Source organism: Eumetopias jubatus, unplaced genomic scaffold (assembly GCF_037043125.1).
Source record: "Eumetopias jubatus isolate StellerSeaLion01/CBP00866 unplaced genomic scaffold, mEumJub1_p1.0 scaffold_14, whole genome shotgun sequence".
Lineage (NCBI taxonomy): Eukaryota > Metazoa > Chordata > Mammalia > Carnivora > Otariidae > Eumetopias > Eumetopias jubatus.
The window spans coordinates 93690804-93715580 of NW_028274820.1; the positions used below are offsets into that span (position 1 = coordinate 93690804).

Consider the following 24777-nt stretch of genomic DNA (forward strand, 5'->3'; position numbering starts at 1 on the left):
GTGTGTGTGTGTGTGTGTGTGTGTGTGTGTGTGTGTGAAGATTTTATTTTATTTATTTGACAGATATAAAGCGAATGAGGGAACACAAACAGGGGGAGTGGGAGAGGGAGAAGCAGACTCCCGGTTGAGCTGAGAGCCCGATGCGGGGCTGGATCCCAGGGCCGTGGGACCATGACCTGAGGCGAAAGCAGACGCTTAAGGACTGAGCCACCCAGGGCCCCGGGAAACTCGTATTTGAAAAAGAGTGCCGTTGGAATTCGTTTTTTCTTAAAGTAAACCCATAAGCAGAGATACAAACTTTCACTCCCAGAACAGAGAACGATGCCCCTCCTCCTAAGGGAAGAACTTCCACTCCTTCGGCGGCGGAAGCGGCCGGAACCAAAGAGCCGTGGGCACCGGTTCTCCTGAGAGCGCTTCTCCGTGACGAACCAGACTCCACCCCCGCAGTGTTGCCGTGGAGACGGAGAGAGCTGTGTGGATGCGGAGAGGCGCTGAGGCCGGGCCTTTGCTGTCTGTCCCGGGAAGGGGCTCACCGAACCAACGCCAAGATGGTTAGTGGCTCGGAACAGTGAGGGAGAACTTTGAGTAGAGCCTAGGACTGGAGATCAGAGGTTCTCAGCACACTTCTGGTTGAAGTCTAGGAGTGTCAGCGGAGGATGATCTCCCGGCCTTACCCCTGTTCTCACGGGAGACAGGGATGCAACTGTAAACACCTCAAAGCTTTCTTCCCCCTGCTTCTCCATTTCTCCGCACCTAAGCTGCGCGTAGGATGGAAAGCAGACCAAGGAAAGGCTGAGATGACAGACGCTGCGCGAAAGCATCTCTTAGCCCCCTCGAATGAATTGATACAGAAGATTGGGTGTAGTAGCCGTTGGGTTCAGCTCAAGTGCAGGGTGATGGCCCTTTGAGTAAAATACCTGTTACAGAGAGTTTGAACGGGCTTCCCTGGGATGCGTTGGTAAGGATTTGACATGCAAATCCTAGAGCTGTCACTCCGAGTTTAAAACTGACCATCGGAGTTGAATCATAAAGCTATCTTTGTCTTTGTTGCTTCTTTCACAGATGCTTTCAAGGGCCAAACCTGCTGTAGGCGGGGACCTACCGCACACTGACAAAAGAAAGAAGAAAGGTAGGAAGATTCCGAAACTAGAGGAGCTACTTTCACAAAGAGATTTCACTGGAGCTATTACCCTATTGGAGGTAATGTGCAAAGAAGGTTGCTTCTTAGGAGGTGGATACCAGAATATGGATGAATGCTAGGGTGAATGTTGGTTCTATGCTCTTGGAACAGGTGGGCGCTTTTGGGGGGCTTCTTGTAAATCTAGTCAGGCACAGATTGCAGATTCCGTGTCAGCAATAGACCTGATTAACGATGAACTGAGAAGATAGACTTACTTCTTGAGGGATACTTTTAATTATCTCTAGTCCCACTGATGGGGAATTCAGCTATATAATGGAGGGACATTTAGTATTGTATCAGTTCACACAGTGTTTATCCTGACTGCTGACCAATATATGCTCTATTCCTATTATATGTTACAAAATTTGGATCATTTAAATGATACCGCCATGCTTCATGTTTATCGTCTAGAATACTACATCTTCAGAAAATACTTCGAATCTCTATGGCAGTAGTTCTCAACTGTTAATGTGCATCAGTATCACCTAGGGTACTTATTCAAATATATACTCCTGGACTCCTACCTTAGGGATTCTGATTCTTTCCAAATCAGTCTGTGGTGGTGCTCAGGAACCTGCATTTTTGACAAGTGGCCCAAGTGCTTCTGATGTAGGTTGTCCAAGGATACTACACTTTGAGAAACTGCCTTGTGGGAATCACACGTTATAGGAGGATGAAGGGGCGCACCAAAGAATGAAGAGAAGAAGCGTTTTGACAGCACAGCCTAGTTATGTTGTGCCAGTCATTTCTCCCTAGCACTACTTCGGTTATATTACTTGTAATCTATCAACAATAATTGTTTTAATTAGCTTTATATATTTCTCTGTCTTCCATGTATAGTCTTCTGTTTCTCACTAGCTCTGATATCGAGCACCTTGTTTGACTTTTTTGGTGTTAGCTTTCTTATCTTTAAAGTGGGGAAGTTGGGGGCGCCTGGGTGGCTCAGTCAGTTAAGCATCTGCCTTCAGCTCAGGTCATGATCTCAGGGTCCTAGGATCGAGCCCCATATCAGACTCCCTGCTCACAGGGGAGTCTTATTCTCCCTCTCCCTCTGCCCCCTCCTTTGCCCCCCCGCAACTCATGCTCTTTCTCTCTCTCTCTCTTTCTCAAATGAATAGATAAAATCTTTAAAAAAATAAATAAAGTAGGGAAGTTGACTTGGAAAGACCTTCTAGCTCTGTAAATCAACGGACTCAGTGGTAGGTATTTCTAATTTTTTTTAAAGATTTTATCTATTTATTTGACGGAGACAGCAAGAGAGGGAACACAAGCAGGGGTTAGTGGGAGAGGGAGGAGCAGGCTTCTGGCGGAGCAGGGAGCCCGATGCAGAGCTCGATCCCAGGACCTTGGGATCATGACCTGAGCTGAAGGCAGACCCCTAACGACTGAGCCACCCAGGCGCCCCATATGTCTAATTTTTATCAGTCCCTGTTTCTCTTCTCTCTTTTCTTTAAGACGATGACCACATTTTCCTTACTGTGTAATCCCACACTGCTTTTAAGTTGTCAGGGAGGCTCTATTCTGTGCTTACATTCTTAGGTGGGCAGTCACAGTGCCATGATGTATGGGGGTGGGAACTGCTGTGTTTGGGGGAAGGGGGTCTCATGAGCTTTCCTGTGGTTCCAGGTAATTCCTGAAGCAAATTCAGGGAGCCTTCAAATAAGAATTTCTTCAGACTTAAGACACTGTACTCAGATCCACAGCATTTTGTGAAAGGAAGATTTCTAATGTTATGGAGTTAACTACAGGAGTAAGTTCTTATCCTAGACCAGAAAGTATTGATGGATGTCTTCATCTTGTAATAGTCAAGGCACCTAGGGTTCTATACCAATGATCTATAAATATGTGTTGGCTCCCTGTTTAATTTTTTACCAATTTTTTGGTTTATCAGCCTGTAGAATGGAAAACTCTCACCTTACCATGGGAGTTCAAACTCCTCCTTCAAGGCCTCACTCCTTTCCTCCAGAACAGGACTTCTGTTCGCTGGGAAATTCATAAATATTTTTTCACAATGGACACAAATGAGGCCAGTCTTCTGAATATCCTTAAGACTGAGAGGCCCTGGTAAGCCTATTCAAGAGTAATAGAATGATTTAATGGTTTATTCTCAGTGAAAGGTCATACCTATGAATAAATATATGTGTGCACCACTGGGACAGATTTGAAGTGTGAGTTGGAAGGCAGTAGAGCATGGAGGGTGAGAATACATGTGGTGGAGTCAGTGGGCTGTCGTGGTCCCTGCTAGTACCTTCCCTGGCTGTGGTGGTCTTGAGTTCATTGCTTAATCTCTCTAACCTTCAGTTATTTGGCATTAGATACTTTGCATAAATCTCCTGTTCCTTAATAACCCCCAGAATTGTAATGGGGTTAACTCTTAAATACTTTCTGGAATAATGTATCAGTAAATACAGGAAAACAAATGTGAAATATTTGAAAATATTTCTTTCTGTTTCTTTCAACTGGAATATTAAGTGAACTAGATTTTTCATCTTGTGAATGTCTAAGAAATAATCTCTCTGTGTTACAGCTTTCTTGAATAATGTATAAAGCAAACATTAAAATTCTTTTAATTCCTAACATTGAAAGGAATTGAAAAGATCATACAGTTATATACATTGTTTCAATATAGCCTGTTTAAGGTGCTCTGCAGCAATAATTGTTCCAGCATTTGATGATGCTTCTTGGAATAAATAAAATGTATATTCTGTTAGTTGTTGCAACATTCAAAGAAACATATGTTTCTGTGACAGAAGGAAATTGTGCTGGAGTGCCTGGATGGCTCAGTCAGTTAAGCATCATCAGACTCTTGATCTCAGCCCAGGTCTTTATTACAGGGTCATGAGTTCAAGCCCCACGTTGGGCTCCATGCTGCGTGTGGAGCCTACTTAAAAAAAAAAAGAAAGAAAGTAATTGTGCTGAGTTCCCTAGGTATAGTCTTAATTAAACAGTATTGTCTTACTTTTATTATTTGCGATTTCCTTGCTGATTTGTTTATCAGTAGTTTAACATAGCAGGGTTTTTTGTTTGTTTGTTTTTAATTTTTTTAAAGATTTTATGTTTAAGTAATCTCTACACCCAGTGTGGGATGCAAAAACTCAAAACCCCGAGATCAAGAGTCACACACTCCACTGACTGAGCCAGCCAGGCACCCCAACATAGCAGTTTTTTAAATAGACAGCTTATTCAAAGTCTGTCTGTCTTTTTCTTTTTTCTTTTCTTGTCTTTTCTTTTTTTATGAAATTTTAACCTGAAGTTCAAACGTCATGTTGGGGAACAAGAAGCAGATACTAATCTGTGGATTGGATACTGTGCTTTTCACCTGGGTGACTACAAGAGAGCTTTGGAGGTTAGTAAAAAAAAAAAAAAAAAAAAAAATTACAACACAAGGGTCTTGAAAAAGTTATTAAGCTTTATATTATAATTATACATGCTCCTGGTAAAATTCAAATAATACAGGAGGGAACAAAGTAAAAAGAAAAAAATCACCTATTTGCCTTCTGCAATCCTATTTCTTTGTTAACAGAGGCCACCATTGGCTCTTGTTTGATGTATTGCTTCAGAATTCTTCTATATAAGCTCAAGTATGTATATATATATATATATATATATATATATGAATGTCTTGTTTACTCTTTGCTTTTAGATATATACTAATGAGATTGTTCAAAATATCAATATTAGTATTTCTTAAGGAAACCTTCAGAAGAAAAATAAACCCTTTTGATAAAATTTCCATGACGGTTTTCTCAAAAGAAGTTCATTTTTAGTTTGTTTGGTTAATTTTAGACATAAGAAAGGTTATCTTTATATTTGTGCAAGTTGAGTTTTGAAAGTTGTTTTTCTTGGTCATTGTAAACAGCATCTATGTAATGAACAATCTATAGGAATATGAGTCTAGATAAAATTATAGTTGACTTTTGTCAAGCAGTTTTTAAAGCATAAGTGAAATTGTTTAAACATTTCCCACATATTCTTACCCCCCAAATGTAACCTAAGGATATTTATAGAACATGCATAACCAAAATGAAATGTCCAAGATCAAGTAATGAGGGGGTATGACGAAAAACAAAAACAACAAAATCAGTGAGGGCAAAGGGAAGATATGAAAAGGACAGAATAGAAGCTGGCAGTATTTGTGAAAGATATAGGGGAGAGAGAGTAGCCCAAAAGTAGTAAGAAAAATAACAAAGGTATCTGGTATATACTGGTAAATAGTAAGAGTATATGGAAAACATAGTTGACAAAGTAAATCTCAGAAGGTGTTCTTGTCGGGAAAAAAATGCCTTTTTAAAATGTAAAGCCAAATAAATAAAGCCAGAAAACAATTAGAATGAAATGATATTTGTAGTATATTAAGGTTATCAGGTTTTAAGTTAACTGAACCTATGCATTTCTTATAAGGTATCTTTTGTTTTCCTTTTTTTTTTTAATTAAAAAATTTTTTTAAAGATTTTATTTATGGGGCGCCTGGGTGGCTCAGTCACTTAAGCATCTGCCTTCGGCTCGGGTCATGATCCCAGGGTTCTGGGATCGAGCCCTGCATCAGGCTCCCTGCTCCTTTGGGAGCCTGCTTCTCCCTCTTCCTCTGCCTGCGTGCTCTCTCTCTCTCCATCAAATAAATAAATACAATCTTTAAAAAAAGTAAAGATTTTATTATTTATCTGAGAGAGGGAGAGATAGCGAGAGGGAGTATGAACAGGGAGGAGAGGGAGAAGCAGGCTCCCTGTGAGCAGGAAGCCCGACTGGGGGCTCAATCCCAAGACCTTGGGATCATGACCCCAGCCGAAGGCAGACACTTAACTGACTGAGCCACCCAGGCATCCCTCCTTTTTTTTTTTTTTTTTAAGATTTTATTTATTTATTTTTTTTGAGGTGAGGGTGGAGAGGGAGAGGGAAAGAGAATCCAAAGCAGGCTCCACACTGAGCTCAGAGCCAGACACGGGGCTCAATCCCATGACCGGGAGATCATGACCTGAGCCAAAACCAAGAGTTGGAAGCTTAACCGACTGAGCCACCCAGGTGCCCCTTTTGTTTGTCTTTTTAAGTTAGCAAAAATAAAAAATATTTTAGTTATTTTTCATTTCTGCAGTTTGTTAGCCCATATCAATGTTAAAAAGGAGAGAAAAAACAAGTTTTAAAGTGGAAAACACTGCCTGGGTGGTGCAGTCAGTTAAGTGTCAGACTCAGTTTCAGGTCATCACCTCAGGGGTGTGAGATCGAGCCCAGCGTCCAGCTCCGCACTCAGCATGCAGTCTGCTTGATTCTCTTCTCCTTTTGCCCCTCCCCTCTGGGTGTGCCTCTCTCTCTCTCTCAAATAAATAAATAAATCTTAAAAAAAAAAAAGGATTATGTGGACAACAGCCCCTCCCCCCGGCCCCCCATGGGTAGGATTGAGTTGTAGCTTCAGTATTTAACCTTGCAGGTGCAGAATAGTTGAGGAGCATATAGGATTCCCTAAATGTGAAGTTGCTCAATCTCAGTAAGAAATCCTATTCCATTATAGAGGAATTGCTCATCGACTGCTTTACTGCTGAAATGAGATCCCTGCTTAATATATATTTCAGGAATATGAAAATGCGACAAAAGAGGAAAATTGCAATCCTGAAGTCTGGGTGAACCTAGCCTGTACCTACTTTTTTCTCGGGATGTATAAACAAGCTGAAGCCGCTGGATTTAAAGGTAAAATGGACCCTTTTAATATCTAGTATTCATCACTAATGGTATGAGTTATTTTGGAGATTTTAAAACATTTAATTCCTTCTTCTATTGAGGAAAAACCAAGTGCAATGAGAAAACTAAAAAATAGGGGTGCCTGGCTGGCTTACTCCGTAGAGCACGTGACTCTTGATTTTGGGGTTGTAAGTTTGAGCCCCATGTTAGATGTAGAGATCACTTAAAAACAAAATATTTTTTAAAAAAAGAAAAGAAAACTAGAAAATAGATTTAATCTTCAAAGAACATTGAATCTGAGCAACTTTATATTTAAAGAGAGAGTTAATGTCTGTGCTGCTTCCTTTCCCCACCCTGCCACCCCAGAAGCTACAACAGACAAGCAGGACGAGAGAAGCAAAAGGGCAAGTTATCTTTTTTAGGCTCCCTCATAGTAGGGGATTGATGTTGTAGGAGCTGGAGGTAGCTGTCTAAGCCCTAGGGATGTGGATTTTATAGCTGCTTTCCCTGCTTCTGAATTTCCCTGTTTTCCCAGGTAATTTCTGCTTGAAGAATCTAGACTTGTTTTCATTTGCTTTACTTGTCCTGACAGCCGTCTAAGAAGAATTGGACATCAACTTGCAAATAAGAATAGGGCAAAGAGAAACAGGGGAGAAAAGATTAAGAATGAGAGTATGAATCAAATTAAATTCAAAGAAATGTAGAGAAACTGGGCAAGGGAATGTTTGTTAGGAAATTTGTTAGGGAAGAATATATTCCAGGATAGAATTCTTAAGAGAATTAACTGATATATACATATTTAGGGTTTACATATTATTTTACATATTATTCCAGCTCAAATTCATGGATCTTGTGGAACTCGAAGCTTTTCTTCATTTGAACCCAAACTGTTTCCTGTGTACTCATGTAGTTTTTCTTAATCTAGTTATATGGGCCTTTAAGTTACTTATTTATCTCATGTTTCTAGACTTTATCTGTGCCTAGAATAGGGTTAGGCACATAGAAAGTGATCAAGGTAGCTCTCTATCTTTCCATATAATTTTTGTTCTTTTTAATGCATTGAAGTATGAGTTTTTTCTGTAAAGAGATGTAGGGTTAGGTATCTAGAATTAGGAAAATTCTTCAACAGTGCAAAGGGGATTTGGAACTTGAAAGGTGTTAACCTTTTCGCTTGGTTGACTGTTTCAATATGGCAGATTATCATGCTAAAAGATCTGTGGAGTAGAGATTGGGCTAGTATTTAAGAAAAGGCCATGTAATTGAAGAAAAGGAGATTTCTGAAGGAATTGACCAAGAATACTTGGAAGAACAGCTGAATGACACGGATTTCTCCATGAATTGGGATAAACATAACCTTATTTCCAGTGTTTGGTCAGTGTGTGAACAGCACAGCAATGGGCTGCTCCTGGAACTGTATGTGTGGAGTCCTGAGCGGTGGGTCACCATGACAGAAGCAGGTAGAGCAAGTGCTGGGGAAGAAGAGAACAGTTTTTTTCTGGTTCCTGATGCTGTTGCTGCTACTGCAGGTAGAGACCAGACTAAAATATATATACTATAGAAGAGACATATCAGGGTCACACAGATAAGGATTTGGGAAGATTATCTGAGTCTCATGTCATTCTTGCATGGGACTAAGTGCCATAGACAATTAATAAGTGGTTTGAACGTTTTTTTCCAGCTCCAAAAAGCCGACTTCAAAACCGCCTCCTCTTCCACTTGGCTCATAAGGTATTTATGTTCTCATTTCACATTTTTTGTTTTTAAAATATATTTTCTTCCTTCTTTTTTTTTTAAAGATTTTATTTATTTATTTGAGAGAGAGAGAATGAGAGAGAGCATGAGAGGGAAGAGGGTCAGAGGGAGAAACAGACTCCCTGCCGAGCAGGGAGCCCGATGTGGGACTCGATCCCGGGACTCCAGGATCATGACCTGAGCCGAAGGCAGTCGCTTAACCAACTGAGCCACCCAGGCGCCCTATTTTCTTCCTTCTTGTTAAAAACAATGGTGAAAGATAATGAACTAGAAATGCTTGTTAATGATATTTCTAGAACAAGTAGAATATAAGTATTAATTTTATAGGATTTTCTTCACCTTAGTGTTCTTTACACTACAAATTAAGAGATGTTAGATTTTAGTTCTTCTTAAGTAGTAGTCATTTAAGATTAGTTTGTTTCAACTATCCTGTTGTCTCTTGGAAGCAGACTCTAAGACACCTTAACTCCTACAAATACACACTTTTCAGAATTGCCTTATAGCAATAAGGTTTTTTTTTTTTAAGAGAGAGAGCGAACATGCAAGAGCAGGGGAGGGGGACGGGCAGAGGGAGAGCGAGAGAGAGAATCTCAAGCAGGCTCCAAGCTGGTTTGGGGCCTGATGCAGGGCTCGATCTCACAACCTTGAGATCATGACCTGAGCTGAAATCAAGAGTTGGATGTTTAACTGACTGAGCCACTAAGGCACTCCCCTTTTTAAAGTTTTTTTTTTATTCATTTAAGTAATCTCTATATCCAACATAGGACTCGAACTCATGACCCTGAGATCAAGAGTCACAGGCTCTTCCAACCGAGCCAGATGGGCACCCCAAATTTTCTTTCTTTTTTTTTTTAAGTAAGCTCTACACCCAAAGTGGGGCTTAAACTCATGATCCCAAGATCAAGAATCACATTCTCTACCTGCTGAACCAGCCAGGCACTCCTGATTTATAGCAGTAATTTTGATTATCATCATAAAATGGTTTTTTAAAAATAATTTTCCATATTATAGAAGTTACACATTAATTCTATTAAATAAAATATAAGTAAGCAAAAATTGAAAGAGGAAATAACATCTACACCCACTAAAAAGGAGAATTACAGACCAATATCCCTGATGAACATGGATGCAAAAATTCTCAATAAAATACTAGCAAATCGAAATTCAACAGTACATTAAAAGAATTATTCATCACAATCAAGTGGGATTTATCCCTGGGCTGCAGGGGTAGTTCAATATTGGTAAATTAATCAATGTGATACAGCATATTAATAAAAGAAAGGACAAAAACCATATGATCCTGTCAATAGATGCAGAAAAAGCATTTGACAAAATACAGCATCCCTCAACAAAGTAGATAGATGGAACATACCTCAACATCATAAAGGCCATATACAAAAGACCCACAGCTGATACTGTCCTCAGTGGGGGAAAACTGAGAGCCTTTCCGCTATGGTCAGAAACAAACAAGGATGTCCACTCTCACCATTGCTAATTAACATGGTACTGGAGGTCTTAGCCTCAGCAATCAGACAACAAAAAGAAATAAAAGGCATCCAAATTGGCAAGGAAGAAGTCAAATTTTCACTATTTGCAGACGACATGATACTCTACATAAAAAAACCTGAAAGACTCCACCAAACAATTGCTAGAACTGATACATGAATTCAGCAAAATCATAGGATATAAAAATCAATGTCCAGAAATCTGTTGCATTTCTATACACCAATAACAAAGCAGCAGAAAAAGAAATCAAGGAATCGATCCCATTTGCAATTGTACCAAAAACAATAAGATACGTAGGAATAAAGCTGACTAAAGAAATAAAAGATCTATACTCTGAAAACTATAGAACACTTCTGAAAGAAATTGAAGAGGACACAAAGGAATGGAAAAGTATTCCGTGCTCATGGATTAGAACAAACATTGTTAAAGTGTCTATACTACCCAAAGCAATCTACACATTCGATGCAATCCCCATCAAAATACCACCAGCATTTTTCACAGAGCTAAAATAATCTTAAAACTTCTATGGAACCACAAAAGACCCTGAATAGCCAAAGCAATTCTGAAAAAGAAAAACAAAACTGGTGGCATCATGATTCCAGATTTCAAGATATATTACAAAGCTGTAGTGTTCAAGACGGTATGATACTGGCACAAAAACAGACACATAGATCAATGGAACAGAATAGAGAACCCAGAAGTGGATGCACAACTATATGGTCAACTAATCTTCAACAAAGCAGGAAAGAATGTCCAATGGAAAGTCATTCTCTTCAAATGGTGTTGGAAAAACTGGACAGCATCATGCAGAAGAATGAAACTGGACCACTTACCTACACCATACACAAAAATAAATTCAAAATGGATGAAAGACCTTAATGTGAGACAGGAAACCATCAAGATCCTAGAGGAGAACATAGGCAGCAACCTTTTTACCTCAGCCATAGCAACTTCTTACTAGACTCCTCTCTTGAGGCAAGGAAAACAAAAGCCAAAGTAAACTATTGGGAATTCATCAAGATAAAAAAACTTCTGCACAGCAAAGGAAACAATTAACACAATTAAAAGGCAGCCTACAGAATGGGAGAAAATATTTGCAAACCACGTATCTGATAAAGGGTTAGTATCCAAAGTCTACAAAGAACTTATCAAACTCCACACCCAAAAAACAAATAACCCAATTAAGAAATGGGGAGAAGACGTGAATAGACACTTTTCCAAAAAACATATCCAAATGGCTAACAGACACATGAAAAGTGAAAAGATGCTTAACATCACTCAACATCAGGGAAATACAAATCAAAACCTCTCATACCGTCTCATACATCAGGATAGCTAAAATTAACACAAGAAACAACAGGTGTTGGTGAGGGTGCAGAGAAAGGGGAACCCTCTTGCACTGTTGGTGGAAATGCAAACTGGTGCAACCACTCTGGAGAACGGCGTGTAGGTTCCTTGAAATGTTACAAATAGAACTGCCCTGGGGTGCCTGGATGGCTCAGTCAGTTAAGCGTCAGAGTTTGGCTCAGGTTATGATCTCAGGGTCCTGGGATGGAGCCCCGAGTCAGGCTCCTTGCTCAGTGGGGAAGTCTGCTTCTCCCCCTCTCGCTGTCCCTCCCCCCACTCATGCTCTCTCTCTCTCTCTCAAATAAATAAAATCTTAAAAAAAATAAAAATAGAACTACCCTATGATCCAGCAATTGCACTACTAGATATTTACCCAAAGGATACAAAAATACAGATTCAAAGATATACATGCACCCCAATGTTTATAGCAGCATTATTAAGAATAGCCAAACTATGGAGAGAGCACAAATGTCCATTGACTGATGAATGGATAAAGAAATGTGGCATATATATATATATATATGAAATGGGCTATAATTCAGCCATAAAAAAGAATGAAATCTTGCCATTTGCAATGACATGGTTGGAGCTAGAGTGTGTTATGCTAAGTGAAGTAGGTCAGTCAGAGAAAGACAAATACCATATGATCTCACTCATATGTGGAATTTAAGAAAGAAAACAGATGAACATATGGGAAGGGGGAAGAGAAAAAAAAGGGGGAGAGGAAAATAAGCCATAAGAAACTCTTAACCATAGTGAACAAATGGAGAGTTGATGGAGGGAGGTAGATGGGGGATGGGCATTAAAGGGGGCACTCGTTATGATGAGCACCTGGTGTTGTATATAAGTGATGGATCACTGAATTCTACTTCGGAAACCAATATTGCACTGTATGTTAACTACCTAAAATTTAAATTAAAAAAATAATAAAGGTAACTTATCTTATTGGTATCTTATATCTCCTTTTAAGATAATTATTTTTAAGGGGCGCCTGGGTAGCTCCATTGATTAAGCGTCTGCCTTCAGCTCAGGTCATGATCATGGGGTCCTGGGATCAAGCCCCATATCGGGCTCCTGTTCAGCAGGGAGTCTGCTTCTCCCTCTGCCCCTCCCCCTGCTCGTGCGCGCGCTCTCTCTCTCCCTCTCTCAAATAAAGCTAATTATGTTTATACACATATTTAAATTTTGTTCATTTTTTGTTTTGTAGAATGAGACTCATGCTGAATATATATTTTTGTATTCTGCTTTTTTTTTTTTTTACTTTATATAATGAGTGTATCCCTGAGTCACTAGTTTTTAAGACTGTGACTTTTTAAAAATGGTTTTTAGGGGCGCCTGGGTGGCTCAGTTGGTTAAGCGACTGCCTTTGGCTCAGGTCATGATCCTAGGGTCCTGGGATCGAGCCCCGCATCGGGCTCCCTGCTCTGCGGGAAGCCTGCTTCTCCCTCTCCCACTCCCCCTGCTTGTGTTCCTGCTCTCGTTGTGTCTGTCTCTGTCAAATAAATAAAAAAAAAAACTTAAAAATAAAAAAGCTTTTAATTGATATTGCTAAATTATTTTACAGAAAGTTTATCAAATCATCCATAGGCAGTATATTAAAAAAATTATTGTTAATGCATTTAAAAATTTCATAGTATAATTGTCCATCTCTATTTAGTTCTTTCAGTTTTTGCATTACATGTTTTTCAGACTCTATCATTAAGTATATACAAATTTAGAATTGTTCCGTCCATTTAGTGGATTGCAATATCATTGTGAAATGTCTGTCTTTATCTCTAAAAATTTCTCTTCACGTAAAGTCTACTTTGTCATATTTGTATAGCTACACCACTCTTTTGTTTAGTGTTTGTCTATTATATCTCTTTATATACTTTTTTTTAAAAGATTTTATTTATTTATTTGACAGAGAGAGACAGCGAGAGCAGGAACACAAGCAGGGGGAGTGGGAGAGGGAGAAGCAGGCTTCCCGCGGAGCAAGGAGCCGGATGCAGGGCTCGATCCCAGGACCCTGGGATCATAACCTGAGCCGAAGGCAGACGCATAACGACTGAGCCACCCAGGCGCCCTATATACTTTTTTAAACATTTTTTAAGATGAGTCACCCAGGTGTCCCTCTCTTTACATACTTTTAAACTTTCTACCTTACTGTGTCTTTATATTTTTAAAATGTCTCTCTAATTAACAGCATATAAGAATGATAAAAAGAATAGGAGAAAAAATAGAAAGGAAGAAGGAGGAGGAGGGGTCAAGTAATTAACATTAGCTGTGACTCAGAGTCTTTCCATTGTCAAGGCTCTGCCTCCAGAGGCTGTTTTCATTCTTTCTCTGAAGGAGAGACAGGGGAGAAGACAAGGAACTGAAGGGAAATAGAGAGAACTGAGAGAAAAAAATGGCTGAAGGAGGAGTTAAAGTCTCTGTACCACAGGTGTTGATTAACTGCACTCTAACATGAATCTTTCCATGTCTTTTTCCCTCTGACAATTTCAGTTTAATGATGAGAAGAAGTTGATGAACTTTCATCAGAATCTTCAGGATATCACAGAAGATCAACTCAGTTTGGCCTCAATCCACTATATGCGATCTCACTACCAAGAAGCTATTGATATTTATAAGCGAATACTCCTAGATAACAGGTCTGTGTCCTTTCATGTCTACTCCAAGTCTCATTTTGTTAGCTTTTTTCTGTAACTGCTTTGGCTGAGGACCTAGTGTCCTTTCGATCTAGTATCACCATGTGTTCAAATCTGTTTAGCTAATAATGTGGTCAGATTAAGAACTTCTTATTCTCCAGATCAGGATTTCTCCATGTTTATTTCACTGTCACCCTTCCAAGGAGCCTCATTGGTCTCCCTCCTCCCCCATCACCTTCTCATGAAAGTTTGAAACCACAGATATACTGTATGTCCATTTATATACTGAACATATTATCTGTGCCTTATACTTAAAATGAGTACAATTTTCCACTTCTTCATAAGGATTTTTACCCCTTTGGGGATGATATGGCCCCTGTTGAAAATGCATGGTCTACATGTATCATTTCAGCATTGTAATAGGTTGTAGGGAGCTTGCTGACAAAATTAGAAATAAACCATTCTGAAGAACTAACATTCCCACTTTATCACTGACCACTGGGTATCTCTCCCACTTCCCAAAAATATCTCATCCACCTGCCTTCTCCCCTTTTGCTTACCTATACCCAACCCATTCCCCTTCTCAGTCATGGCATCTGCCTGCTTTGTGTGTCCATCCTTTGTCTGATGTATGCTTATTTACAGTTTAGGCCAGTTACAGCATACATTAGTTTAGTCTTTTTAACATGAACTGGTAGGAGTTGAATGCTTCCCTTTCTCCTTTAGTTGTCATCTCTCATTCTACTTAAATCAAAACATCCAAATATTACAATACAAAAGAAAAATATTGCACTGATGATATCTTGCCTTCTTTCTTCAAAAGGCAAATTCATGTCCTCCTCGCCTGGCTGTCCATTTGAGCCATTAAAAAAGTCTTTGTAGTTTGACAACCTTACTATGAAGTAGACTTAAACTGTTAACCCTTAATTCTTTCATCTAATAGGGAATACCTTGCCCTCAATGTATATGTGGCCCTATGTTACTACAAGTTGGATTACTATGATGTGTCTCAAGAAGTTCTGGCAGTTTACCTTCAGCAAATTCCTGATAGCACCATCGCACTCAATCTTAAGGCCTGTAATCATTTTCGCCTTTACAACGGCAAAGCAGCTGAGGTAGTGATGGAAATGTGTTTTTAATTTACTGAATTCCACTTTGAGTAACCCTATACTTTTTGGGTTATTCATAAGACTCTATTATTTGTAACTCCTGGTTAATATCCCTTTGTTATCGCCAGGGTGATTCTATGAGAACCAACTATATATAAATACTTATATTGATTAGATATTCTAAAAAAATGTCAATTTCTGAGTTCTGTGTGTCTAATGTATTGTAGATATCTTTACCTAGATGCTTTACATTACCTTAAATATGTCAAAACTAAACAGTTCTGCTTCTTCCTCTAAAATAGGTTTGTGACTCTGTGGTTCATTGTCACCAGCATGTAAATCACATCACAAGCCTAGGATTTCCATCAGTCTTTTTCTTCACCGCCCCATCTAATCATCTACCAGTTCCTTTCAGTTCTGCATCCTAGATATCTCTTTGATCTATCCTTTCTTCTCCTCTACCATTGCTCTAGTCTGAGCACTCCTCATCTTTTATTTCAGTTCTTTAAATAATTTCCCTGCCTCTGGCCTTGTCCTCTCCTGTCTAGCCACTGACATTGTTCCACACACCATGCTCTCCTACTCTCATAGCTTTTCTCATTTCCTGGAATGCCTTATTCTGCTTGGTACAATTCACCGTCTCTTTCAGGATTATCCCAAGAGGCAATAGTGGTAAACATTTTATAAATACTTAGAAATTAGCTAACTTCTAGGCACTGTGCAGAATGCTTTGTATCTATTATTTAGTTCCCCTGACAATCCTGTGAAGAAATTCTGCTTTAGCTTTCTTTATGTAGGAAACTGAGAGTGCATAGTAGACCATACTATGGTCTTATGGTCCCATACCATGGGACCTCCTTTTATTTAACACTATACACACACACATATATACACATATACAGAGAGAGAGAGAAAAAAGAGGGCATGTTCTATACTATATTTATTTACAGATATTTATTTATGTAATAAACAGGTGATTTTTTTTTTAAAGATCTCATTTTTTTAAGTAATCTCTACACCCAACATGGGGCTCGATCTTACAACCCCAAGATCAAGAGTCACACACTCCACCAACCAGCCACCCCTATACAGGTCATTTTTAGATTAACAGTGTGAGGGGGGCCATGGAAATTACTTCCTCAGCCATTATTTTAGTTGATGCCAGAAGCCATCAAAATTCAATGTAAAATTTGTGCATGTGTCAAAATTTTAAAATCCCACCCCTGCCCAAAAAACAGTTCCAGCTGGGATTGTGCCACTGGAGGAGGTGGGAAAGGAACTGAAATCAGCAAACCAACTCTATCAAAGCAAAATTCACTGTGTAAATGTAATAGCAAGGGACATTATTACGTAGCTGACAGCAGACTCAGCTCCTGAGTGAAACAGTGTTTAGTAATCGTGGGAGAGGGGTGGAGTGGAAAGCATATGTCCTTCGCATAGGCCCAGATTCACATTTTGTGGCTTATGTCGATAAAAGTAGTCTGTTCTGGCAATACGAATGCCCACCACTTCAACTGCTTAGTATGCAATCAAGCAGTCCATTTCTTTCTTTCTTTTTTTTTTTTTTAAGATTTTTTTTATTTATTTGACACAGACACAGCAAGAGAGGGAACACAAGCAGGGGCAGTGGGAGAGGGAGAGGCAGACTCCCCGCAGAGCAGGGAGCCCGATGTGGGGCTCGATCCCAAGACCCCGGGATCATGACCTGAGCTGAAGGCAGAGGCTTAACGACTGAGCCACCCAGGCGCCCTTGAGCAGTCCATTTCTATGTTATGTACAATATGTTCTTGGGTATACTCACTTCAACTGCAGAGTCCCCGGAGTCTGCCTAATTGGCTGGTTTCCAGCATCAGCAGTTTAATAGTAAACTGGTTCGCAATTTGATCTCTTTAGAGTTTATGGCCTTTGGTAAGAGCAAATAAAAGAAATATATTCTTGCCTTTCTACCTTGAGTTAGTCTTGGGGATTTGCCAATATTTTCCAGTCTATTAAATGTTTACATTTTGTCTGCATGTGTTCTTTCCATAGTCTGGTATGGGTAGCGTGGTTAACCAGTATTCTGTAGGTCTAGCATGATGTGAGTCAGGACGCCAAACTATATTTCCTATCCCCCAAAAGACATGCTTTTTCACTTGAAATTGTGTCTGTGATGTTTACATATTAATTTTATAATGTATTCCAGCAGGAGATGACTATGTCAAATGTACCCTGACAAGCTTTTTCGGGGAGGGGGTTAGCAGTAGAATATAGTTTGTGTTTGCCAATAATTTTATTAAACCACTTAAAAATCAGGCATTCCTCTGGCAATTTGTATAATACGTCCAATATTCTATGGTTCATTCTCTCCACAAACACCAATAGCGTTCTGCCCTTCTGTAGTAAGCATGATATAATCTGTACTGATTCACTTAATTCCTGATGTACTTTAAATAACTTGCCCAAAGTTTTATGACTAACAAGTGACAAATTCAGGTCTCAAACCCCTGTCTATCTGACTCTAAAGCCCATCGACCTAACTGCAAATTTAGGGGTACTTTCTTCTTTTCTCTTATATGTGATTATAGGTAGATAGATATAGATATATTTGTAGATACATATAGGTATATATGTAGATATAGATATAAAATATCATGCATGCTATTTGATAGTTGCCTAGCTATCTTTCATCTAGACAAGCTTATTGAGGATTGAAACTGTGTCTTTTGACATGTGTGTCCTGGTACCTGGCCCAACGCACACACAAAGTTGGTGTCAATTAAGTATTGGTTGAATGAGAATACTAAGACTTCACGCTTAGTATGACTAAGAAATTAAGGGAGACTCATGTTTAAAGAAGGAGGAGGGGGCGCCTGGGTGGCTCAGTCATTAAGCGTCTGCCTTCGGCTCAGGTCATGATCCCAGGGTCCTGGGATCGAGCCCCGCATTGGGCTCCCCGCTCTGCGGGGAGCCTGCTTCTCCCTCTCCTACTCCCCCCTGATTGTGTTCCCTCTCTCGCTGTGTCTCTCTTTGTCAAATAAATAAATAAAATCTTTAAAAAAAATAAAGAAGGAGGAGGTTCAAAAGAGGTCAATAAAAATGAAGATTGCGAAGAAGCCATTGGGTTTCATAGGATTTCCTACAATGTGCTACTCTGATTAGGATATCATTACTATTGGGGTAGATGACAAGGAGATAAGGAATGGGTGAGTAATTGCTTGGATTGGGATTTGTCATGAAGGCTATGGCAGAGGGATGACAAGTAGGTCATGGAGCAGTAGAAGCAGTGACAATAAGAGGCTGCTGAAAGGAAGGGGAATGCTAGTTTCATAGGATAACTAGTTAAAAGAACTTTTCCCCCCAAACTGGGAAGGCCTCCAGAGCAGTGATTAAGAGCAGGAGCTTTGAAATAAGATAGACCCCAAATTCCACTTCTGGGTGGTAGGTATGTGGCTTTCAGTGAACTACTTAACCTCCTTAAGCATCACCTGCAAAATAAGGAAAGTAATAGACTGACTTATTATGGGTCTCTGTAAAGATTAAATGATATGATGTATGTAAAGTCTCTAGCTTGATATACATAGTAAACTCTCAGTAAATATTAACAATTATCACATATTTTGGAGGCAGAAAGATTGTCAAAGCTATCTATCTTTTCCTTTATGTTTGGTGCTTTCTGTATCTTGTTGAAGATGATTTCCTGACCCAAGATCATATTCTCTGGTATTATCTTCCTTTTTTAAAAAAAATTATTTTTTAAAAACATGTAATCTCTACCCCGGGTGTGGTACTTGAACTCATGACCCCGAGATCAAGAGTCACATGCTCTTCTGACTGAGCCAACCAGGCACCCTTGGTATTATCTTCTAAAAGCCTTCTTGTTTTGCCTTTTTCAAATACAAATTATCTATATTTATACTATATTATATTTATTTTTAAAAATTTTATTTTTTTTAAGTAATCTCTACACCCAGCATGGGGCTCAAACTCACAACCCCAAGACCAAGAATTGCATGCTCCGTCAACTGAGCCAGCCAGGCACCCCTATAAATATATCTAAGAGGTTTAATTTCTCAATTAAAAGACAAAGATTGGCAAATTAGATTGAAAAGATAAAACCCTAATATATGTTTTAAATATAAGGACAGAAAATTTGAATGTAAAAGGATATGTTTCACGAAGAATATTTCTTACATGGTTTCTATCATTGGTGTCATGCTTTTATTTTTATTTTTTAAAACATTTTTTTTAAATTTTTTATCAATTTGACAGAGAGAGACACAGCGAGAGAGGGAACACAAGCAGGGGGAATGGGAGAGGGAGAAGCAGGCTTCCCGCCGAGCAGGGAGCCCGATGTGGGGCTCGATCCCAGGACCCTGGGACCATGACCTGAGCCGAAGGCAGACGCCTAACGACTGAGCCACCCAGGCGCCCCGGTGTCATGCTTTTAGAAAGGTCATTTTCACTTTAACGTGGATAAGATGATCCATATCTTCCATTTCTAGTTTTATTTTTTTTAACATCTTCATTGAGATATAACTCACAGACCCTATAATTCACCCTTTTAAATTGTACAATTCATTGGTTTTTATTATATTCACAGATATGTGCAATCACCACCACAGATTTAGAGCATTTGCATTATGCTCAAAAAGAAACCCCATGCCCCTTAGAAACTCCATCAAGCCCTGGCCCCCATTCCCCCAGCCCAAACAATTGTGAATCTGCTTTCTGATTCAAGATTTGCTGATTCTGGATATTTCATAAAAAAGGAATATATAATATGTAAACTTTTATGACTATCTTCTTTTACTTAGCATGTTTATAAATTTCATCATGTTGTAGCCTATATTAGTACTTCATTCATTTTTATGACCAAATATTCTACTGTATCGATAGACTACATTTTATTTTTCCATTCATCAGCTGATGGACATTTGGGTCGTTTCCACTTTTGGCCTATTATGACTAATGAATGCTGTTATAAGCATTTGTGTACATGTTCTTGGACATGTGTTGGACGTGTTTCCATTTCTCTTGGGTGTATGTCTAGGAGTGGAATTGTTAGATTAGATGGAGCTCTATATTTAATTGAGGAACTGCCAGACTGTTTTATAAAGTAGCTACACCAGTTTACATTCCCACCAGCAGTGTATAGGAGTTTCCATTTCTCTACACCCTGGCCAGCAGTTATTATCTGACTTTTTTATTGTAGCCATCCCATTGGATGTGCAGTGAAATCTCACTGTGGTTTTGATTTGCATTTCTCTGATGACTAATGATGTTGAACATCTTTTCATGTGCAGTGAGTTCTGCTTTAAATTCTGTGCCCTAGGCATCTCACTTGGTGCAGCCCTTGTTCTGGCGGGCCTTGCCTGAAATCAGAACTGTCCTCATGATACTAAAAGATTTTGTCTTTTCGCTTTCCTTTGCTCAAGTGTGCCGTGAGGCTTTCCAGAGACAGCATAATTTCAAAATAGATCAAATGCAGATACAGACATGCCAATCTAGCTGTCCTCTTTTAAGCCAGACATTAAAGAGATTTGCAAAAATATAAAACAATACTACTCTTCTCACTAAGTTTTTGTTTTGTAAATGCAGTTTTCTTAAGTGAAAAATATTTATGTTAATGTGTAGTGGGCTTATTATTATTTTTGATTAATTGAATACTTTAAAATTTCTGTTTTAATTTATAATACAATATATATTGTACTATGGGCTATTTATGTGGGCTATGACCCACAAAAACAAAAGCTCTTTGGGATCCTTAATAATTTTTAAGATTATAAAAGAGATCCTGAGATCAAAAAGTTTGAAAACTGCTGATCTAGCCTAATATTACCAAACACTTTGGAATTGCTGCTGTGGACAAGAGGAGGGATTAATAAAAGGGTTGCTGAGGCAGAGGCACAATCCCATATGAGATCAAATAGAAGAAGTTTGTAGTGGTTAGTGAGAACAATCAAGAATTTAATTATTTTATCCTGAGAAGCTTAGCTACCTAACTGATGGAAGTAGAAAAAGGAGGAGAGGAAGATTACTCAAAATTATAGATTGGCAAGGTAGGAATAACAGAAAGTGAAGAAGGATAAGTGAATCTAAGGTGTTAGTAAAGATGCTGGAAGTGACCGTTTGTTCTACAGGGAGTGAAGGAGGTAATAGAATACAGAAGAGATCTGATAAGTCTAATAAATAATAGGAGAAGGTATTTTAATTGTGCTAAGTAAATAAAGGCCAATGCAGTAGGAAGGAGGTACTGTGAGAATTCGGGATATAGGTGGAATGATCAGATTGAAGAATCAACCCCAGTTTTCAAAAGTTTAGCTCCTTTATCACCTTTAACTCTGCAAGAAAAGATTAAGTAGGAATCTTCAGACGTGGGCTCCCCAGTTTCAAACTTGCTGCTTAGTGCAAGGTTCAAATCATTTATTGTTTATAAGCCTCAATGTTCTCATCTGTAAAATGAAGTTAACAATCACACTGACTCTTAGAGTCCTGAGGAACAAATGAAATATGAATGAAATAGCATGTTAAACTCTTTGTAAACTATAAAACATTGTGCAATTATGTGGCATAAGACCTGTACACTTGTCATTTTTCTAAGCCTTTCCTTTTTCTATTTCAGGCAGAACTGAAAAGCTTGATGGACAACGCTTCTTCTTCCTTTGAATTTGCTAAAGAACTCATCAGGCACAATCTGGTGAATAGCCGTTTCCTGTCTTGGCTGAACTGAGTCTTAGGCTACTTCAGTATTTCCCAGCAGTTAGAAGGGTGAATGAAGGGAGATATTGCAACAAATACTTCTCTACTCAAAGTGAACCCCTCCTTGCTATGGAGGAGAGAAAATTAAGTTTCAGATATCAGGTCCTTTCCTCAAGGAAACCCCTACTGGGAGGGCATTAATACATACATAACATTTAGAAAGAAGTGCAAGGCATTGTAGGTCCAAGTGTTCATTCTGTTGGCAAAGACCAAAAGACATGTTCCTTGTGGGTTACAATAAACGGGAAGGATTTTCTGGTCAAAGTCCAGCTGGAGTTCATCTTTGAAGGATGGCTGAGATTTAGAGGGTCCGTTGAAGGCAAGGATATGGAGTTAGAACAAAAATGACATATGTGAAAGATTATGAGCAGGCTAAGCTTACTAGAACAGAAAGTGTGTCCTGGGGCATAGTGAAAAGGAGAGTCTTAGGGAAAAAATAAAGAGGCGGTCAGGTTTAAGGCTGGACTCTGGTGGCCATTGATAGAAAAAAAAAGTATCCATATTCAGGTAAAGTTTAATTGATCATGCAGTATTGTGGACACAGCGCAGCTGCTTTCAACTCAGACACCTGGGGACACTGGGAAAATTATGTAATATTGCTGAGTTTCAGATCCCTCACCTGAAAATGGCATTAATAATACCTACACCTTTTCCTTCTGATTTCTCTATTCCTTTTTTTAGCACCAATTCTGCTGTAGACTCTCTCCTCCCCTTTACCTCTGATATCTGCTTGGTTACTTAATCCTACTGATTCTTTCTTGGCAAAGTCTTATATTTACTCCATTCCTTCTCTAATTCAGGCCTCCATCACAGATATAATTTTCTCTGGATAGTTTCTATTATGAGCTTCTGCCTCTTTTCACTTCTCATCTAGTTTATCAACTTAAATTTTTGTGGAGAATGATGTGTTAGAGATAGTAGTCTGAAAATCAAGCTTGAAGAGAGATCAAGACTGGAGAGTAGATTTAGGAGTTTCATAAGAGAAATGATAGCTACAGTCCTGACAACTAAACATGGAAGAAAGGATTAAAAACAGAGAAAAATATGGTCCCACGAGAGCATTTAAGGAGCTGAAGGAAGGAGAATAAGCAGATAAAACAAGAAAGGGGGGATGGGAAATATCACCTAGATATTGCAGTGCCATTTACAACTGCACATTTTAATCACCTGGGAGGTTTTTAAAAATAATGATGCATGGGCTCCACCCCCCAGAGATTCTTATTTAATGGTTGGGCTAGGGCTCAGCTATCAGGATTTTTTTTCTTAATAGTTTCCCAGGTGGATATGATGTAGAGCCAGAGTAAAGAACCATGATATGTATATATGACTAGAGGGGGTATATCAGCTAGTAAATAGAGATTACCCTTGGAGAGTGGGATTAAAGAGAGAAGGGAGAGCATGGAAATTGTCCTTTGTCCTTTGGTAATACTATATATAAGTTTTTTTCCCAATGAACACATATCACTTTTATAGTTTAAAACAAAGTCTAAACATACTAAGCGATATAAATGGTTGTTCTGAGCACTGGCTTTTGCAGTCAGACTTGAGGTCAAAATCAAGCTACACCATGTACTAGCTTTGGACCTTTGGGTGAGTCCCTTAGCATCGTTGAGACTCAGTGTTCTCATATATGCCATAAGGGAAATTACAGTACCTACCTTATTTTCTTGTGAGGATTAAATGAGGTAATGTATGTAAGATACTTTACACAGTATCTAACATATAGTGTTTAGTAAATCATGCTTTTGTGGTCATGCTACAGCCACCAGTGTCCAAATTACAGACACAGCATTGAGCAAGAGGACAGAAGAATCCATTGAATTGGTTCAAGGGGTTAATTCATGACTTGTGAGAGTAAGTTCACTAGTGTGCTGGGAGTAGGAATTAGGGAGTGAGAGAATAATAAGGTTGAAGCAATAAGCCACACAGTTTTGAAGTGTGGCATTGCAAGGAAGGAGAAGAATAGGGCACTATCCGGAGGGAACAATGGCACCAAGAGAAAGATTTTTGTTTGTGTGTATGTTTAAAGTTGGGAAGTAGGACCAGGACAAATGAAGATAGAATAACTGGTAGAGAAACAAGATCCAGATCGAGCTGAAAGTTATGAGAATCCATTGGATTGGGAGAACAAATATTGTCAAAATGTCCATGCTACCCCAAGCAATCTACAGATTTAATGCAATCCCTATCAAAATACCAATAGCATTTTTCACAGAACTAGAACAAACATTCCTAAATTTGTATGGAGCTATGAGAGACCCCAAATAGCCAAAACAATCTTGAAAAGGAAGAACAAAACTGGAGATACCACAATCTCAGATTTCAAGATATACTACAAAGCTGTAGTAATCAAAATACTGTGGTACTGGCATAAAAACAGACACAGAAATCAACAGAACAGAATAGAGAACCCAGAAATAAACACACAATTATATGGTCAATGACTCTTCGACAAAGGAGGCAAGAATATGCAATGGGAAATATCTCTTCAACAAATTATGTTGGGCAAACTGGACAGCTACATCCAAAGAATGAAACTGGACCACTTTCTTACAACATACACAAAAATAAACTCCGAATGGATTAAGAACCTAAATGTGAGATCTGAAACCATAAACATCCTAGAAGAGAGCACAGGCAGTAATCTCTCTGACATTGGCCATAAAACATTTTTCTAGATATGTCCCCTGAGGCAAGCGCAACAAAAGCAAAAATAAACTATTGGAACTACATCAAAATTAAAAGCTTCTGCACAGCCAAGGAAATAACAAAACAGGAAGACAACCTATTGAGTGGGAGATATTTGCAAATGACATATCCAAAAGACAGTATCCAAAATATATAA

General features: G+C 38.9%; 1 protein-coding gene across 1 annotated transcript in view; it reads left to right on the forward strand.

The window, feature by feature from the left end:
* The first annotated feature begins 467 nt into the window (after positions 1–467).
* The window catches only part of IFT56 (intraflagellar transport 56), a 46863-nt gene continuing 22553 nt past the window's right edge, over positions 468–24777 (forward strand). The window contains exons 1-8 of the mRNA XM_028106356.2: positions 468–551; positions 1063–1200; positions 4434–4526; positions 6745–6859; positions 8529–8578; positions 13943–14088; positions 15029–15200; positions 21796–21870. Coding sequence (XP_027962157.1) covers positions 549–551; positions 1063–1200; positions 4434–4526; positions 6745–6859; positions 8529–8578; positions 13943–14088; positions 15029–15200; positions 21796–21870 — 792 coding nt within the window. The 5' untranslated portion in view covers positions 468–548. The remainder of the gene's footprint in view (positions 552–1062; positions 1201–4433; positions 4527–6744; positions 6860–8528; positions 8579–13942; positions 14089–15028; positions 15201–21795; positions 21871–24777) is intronic.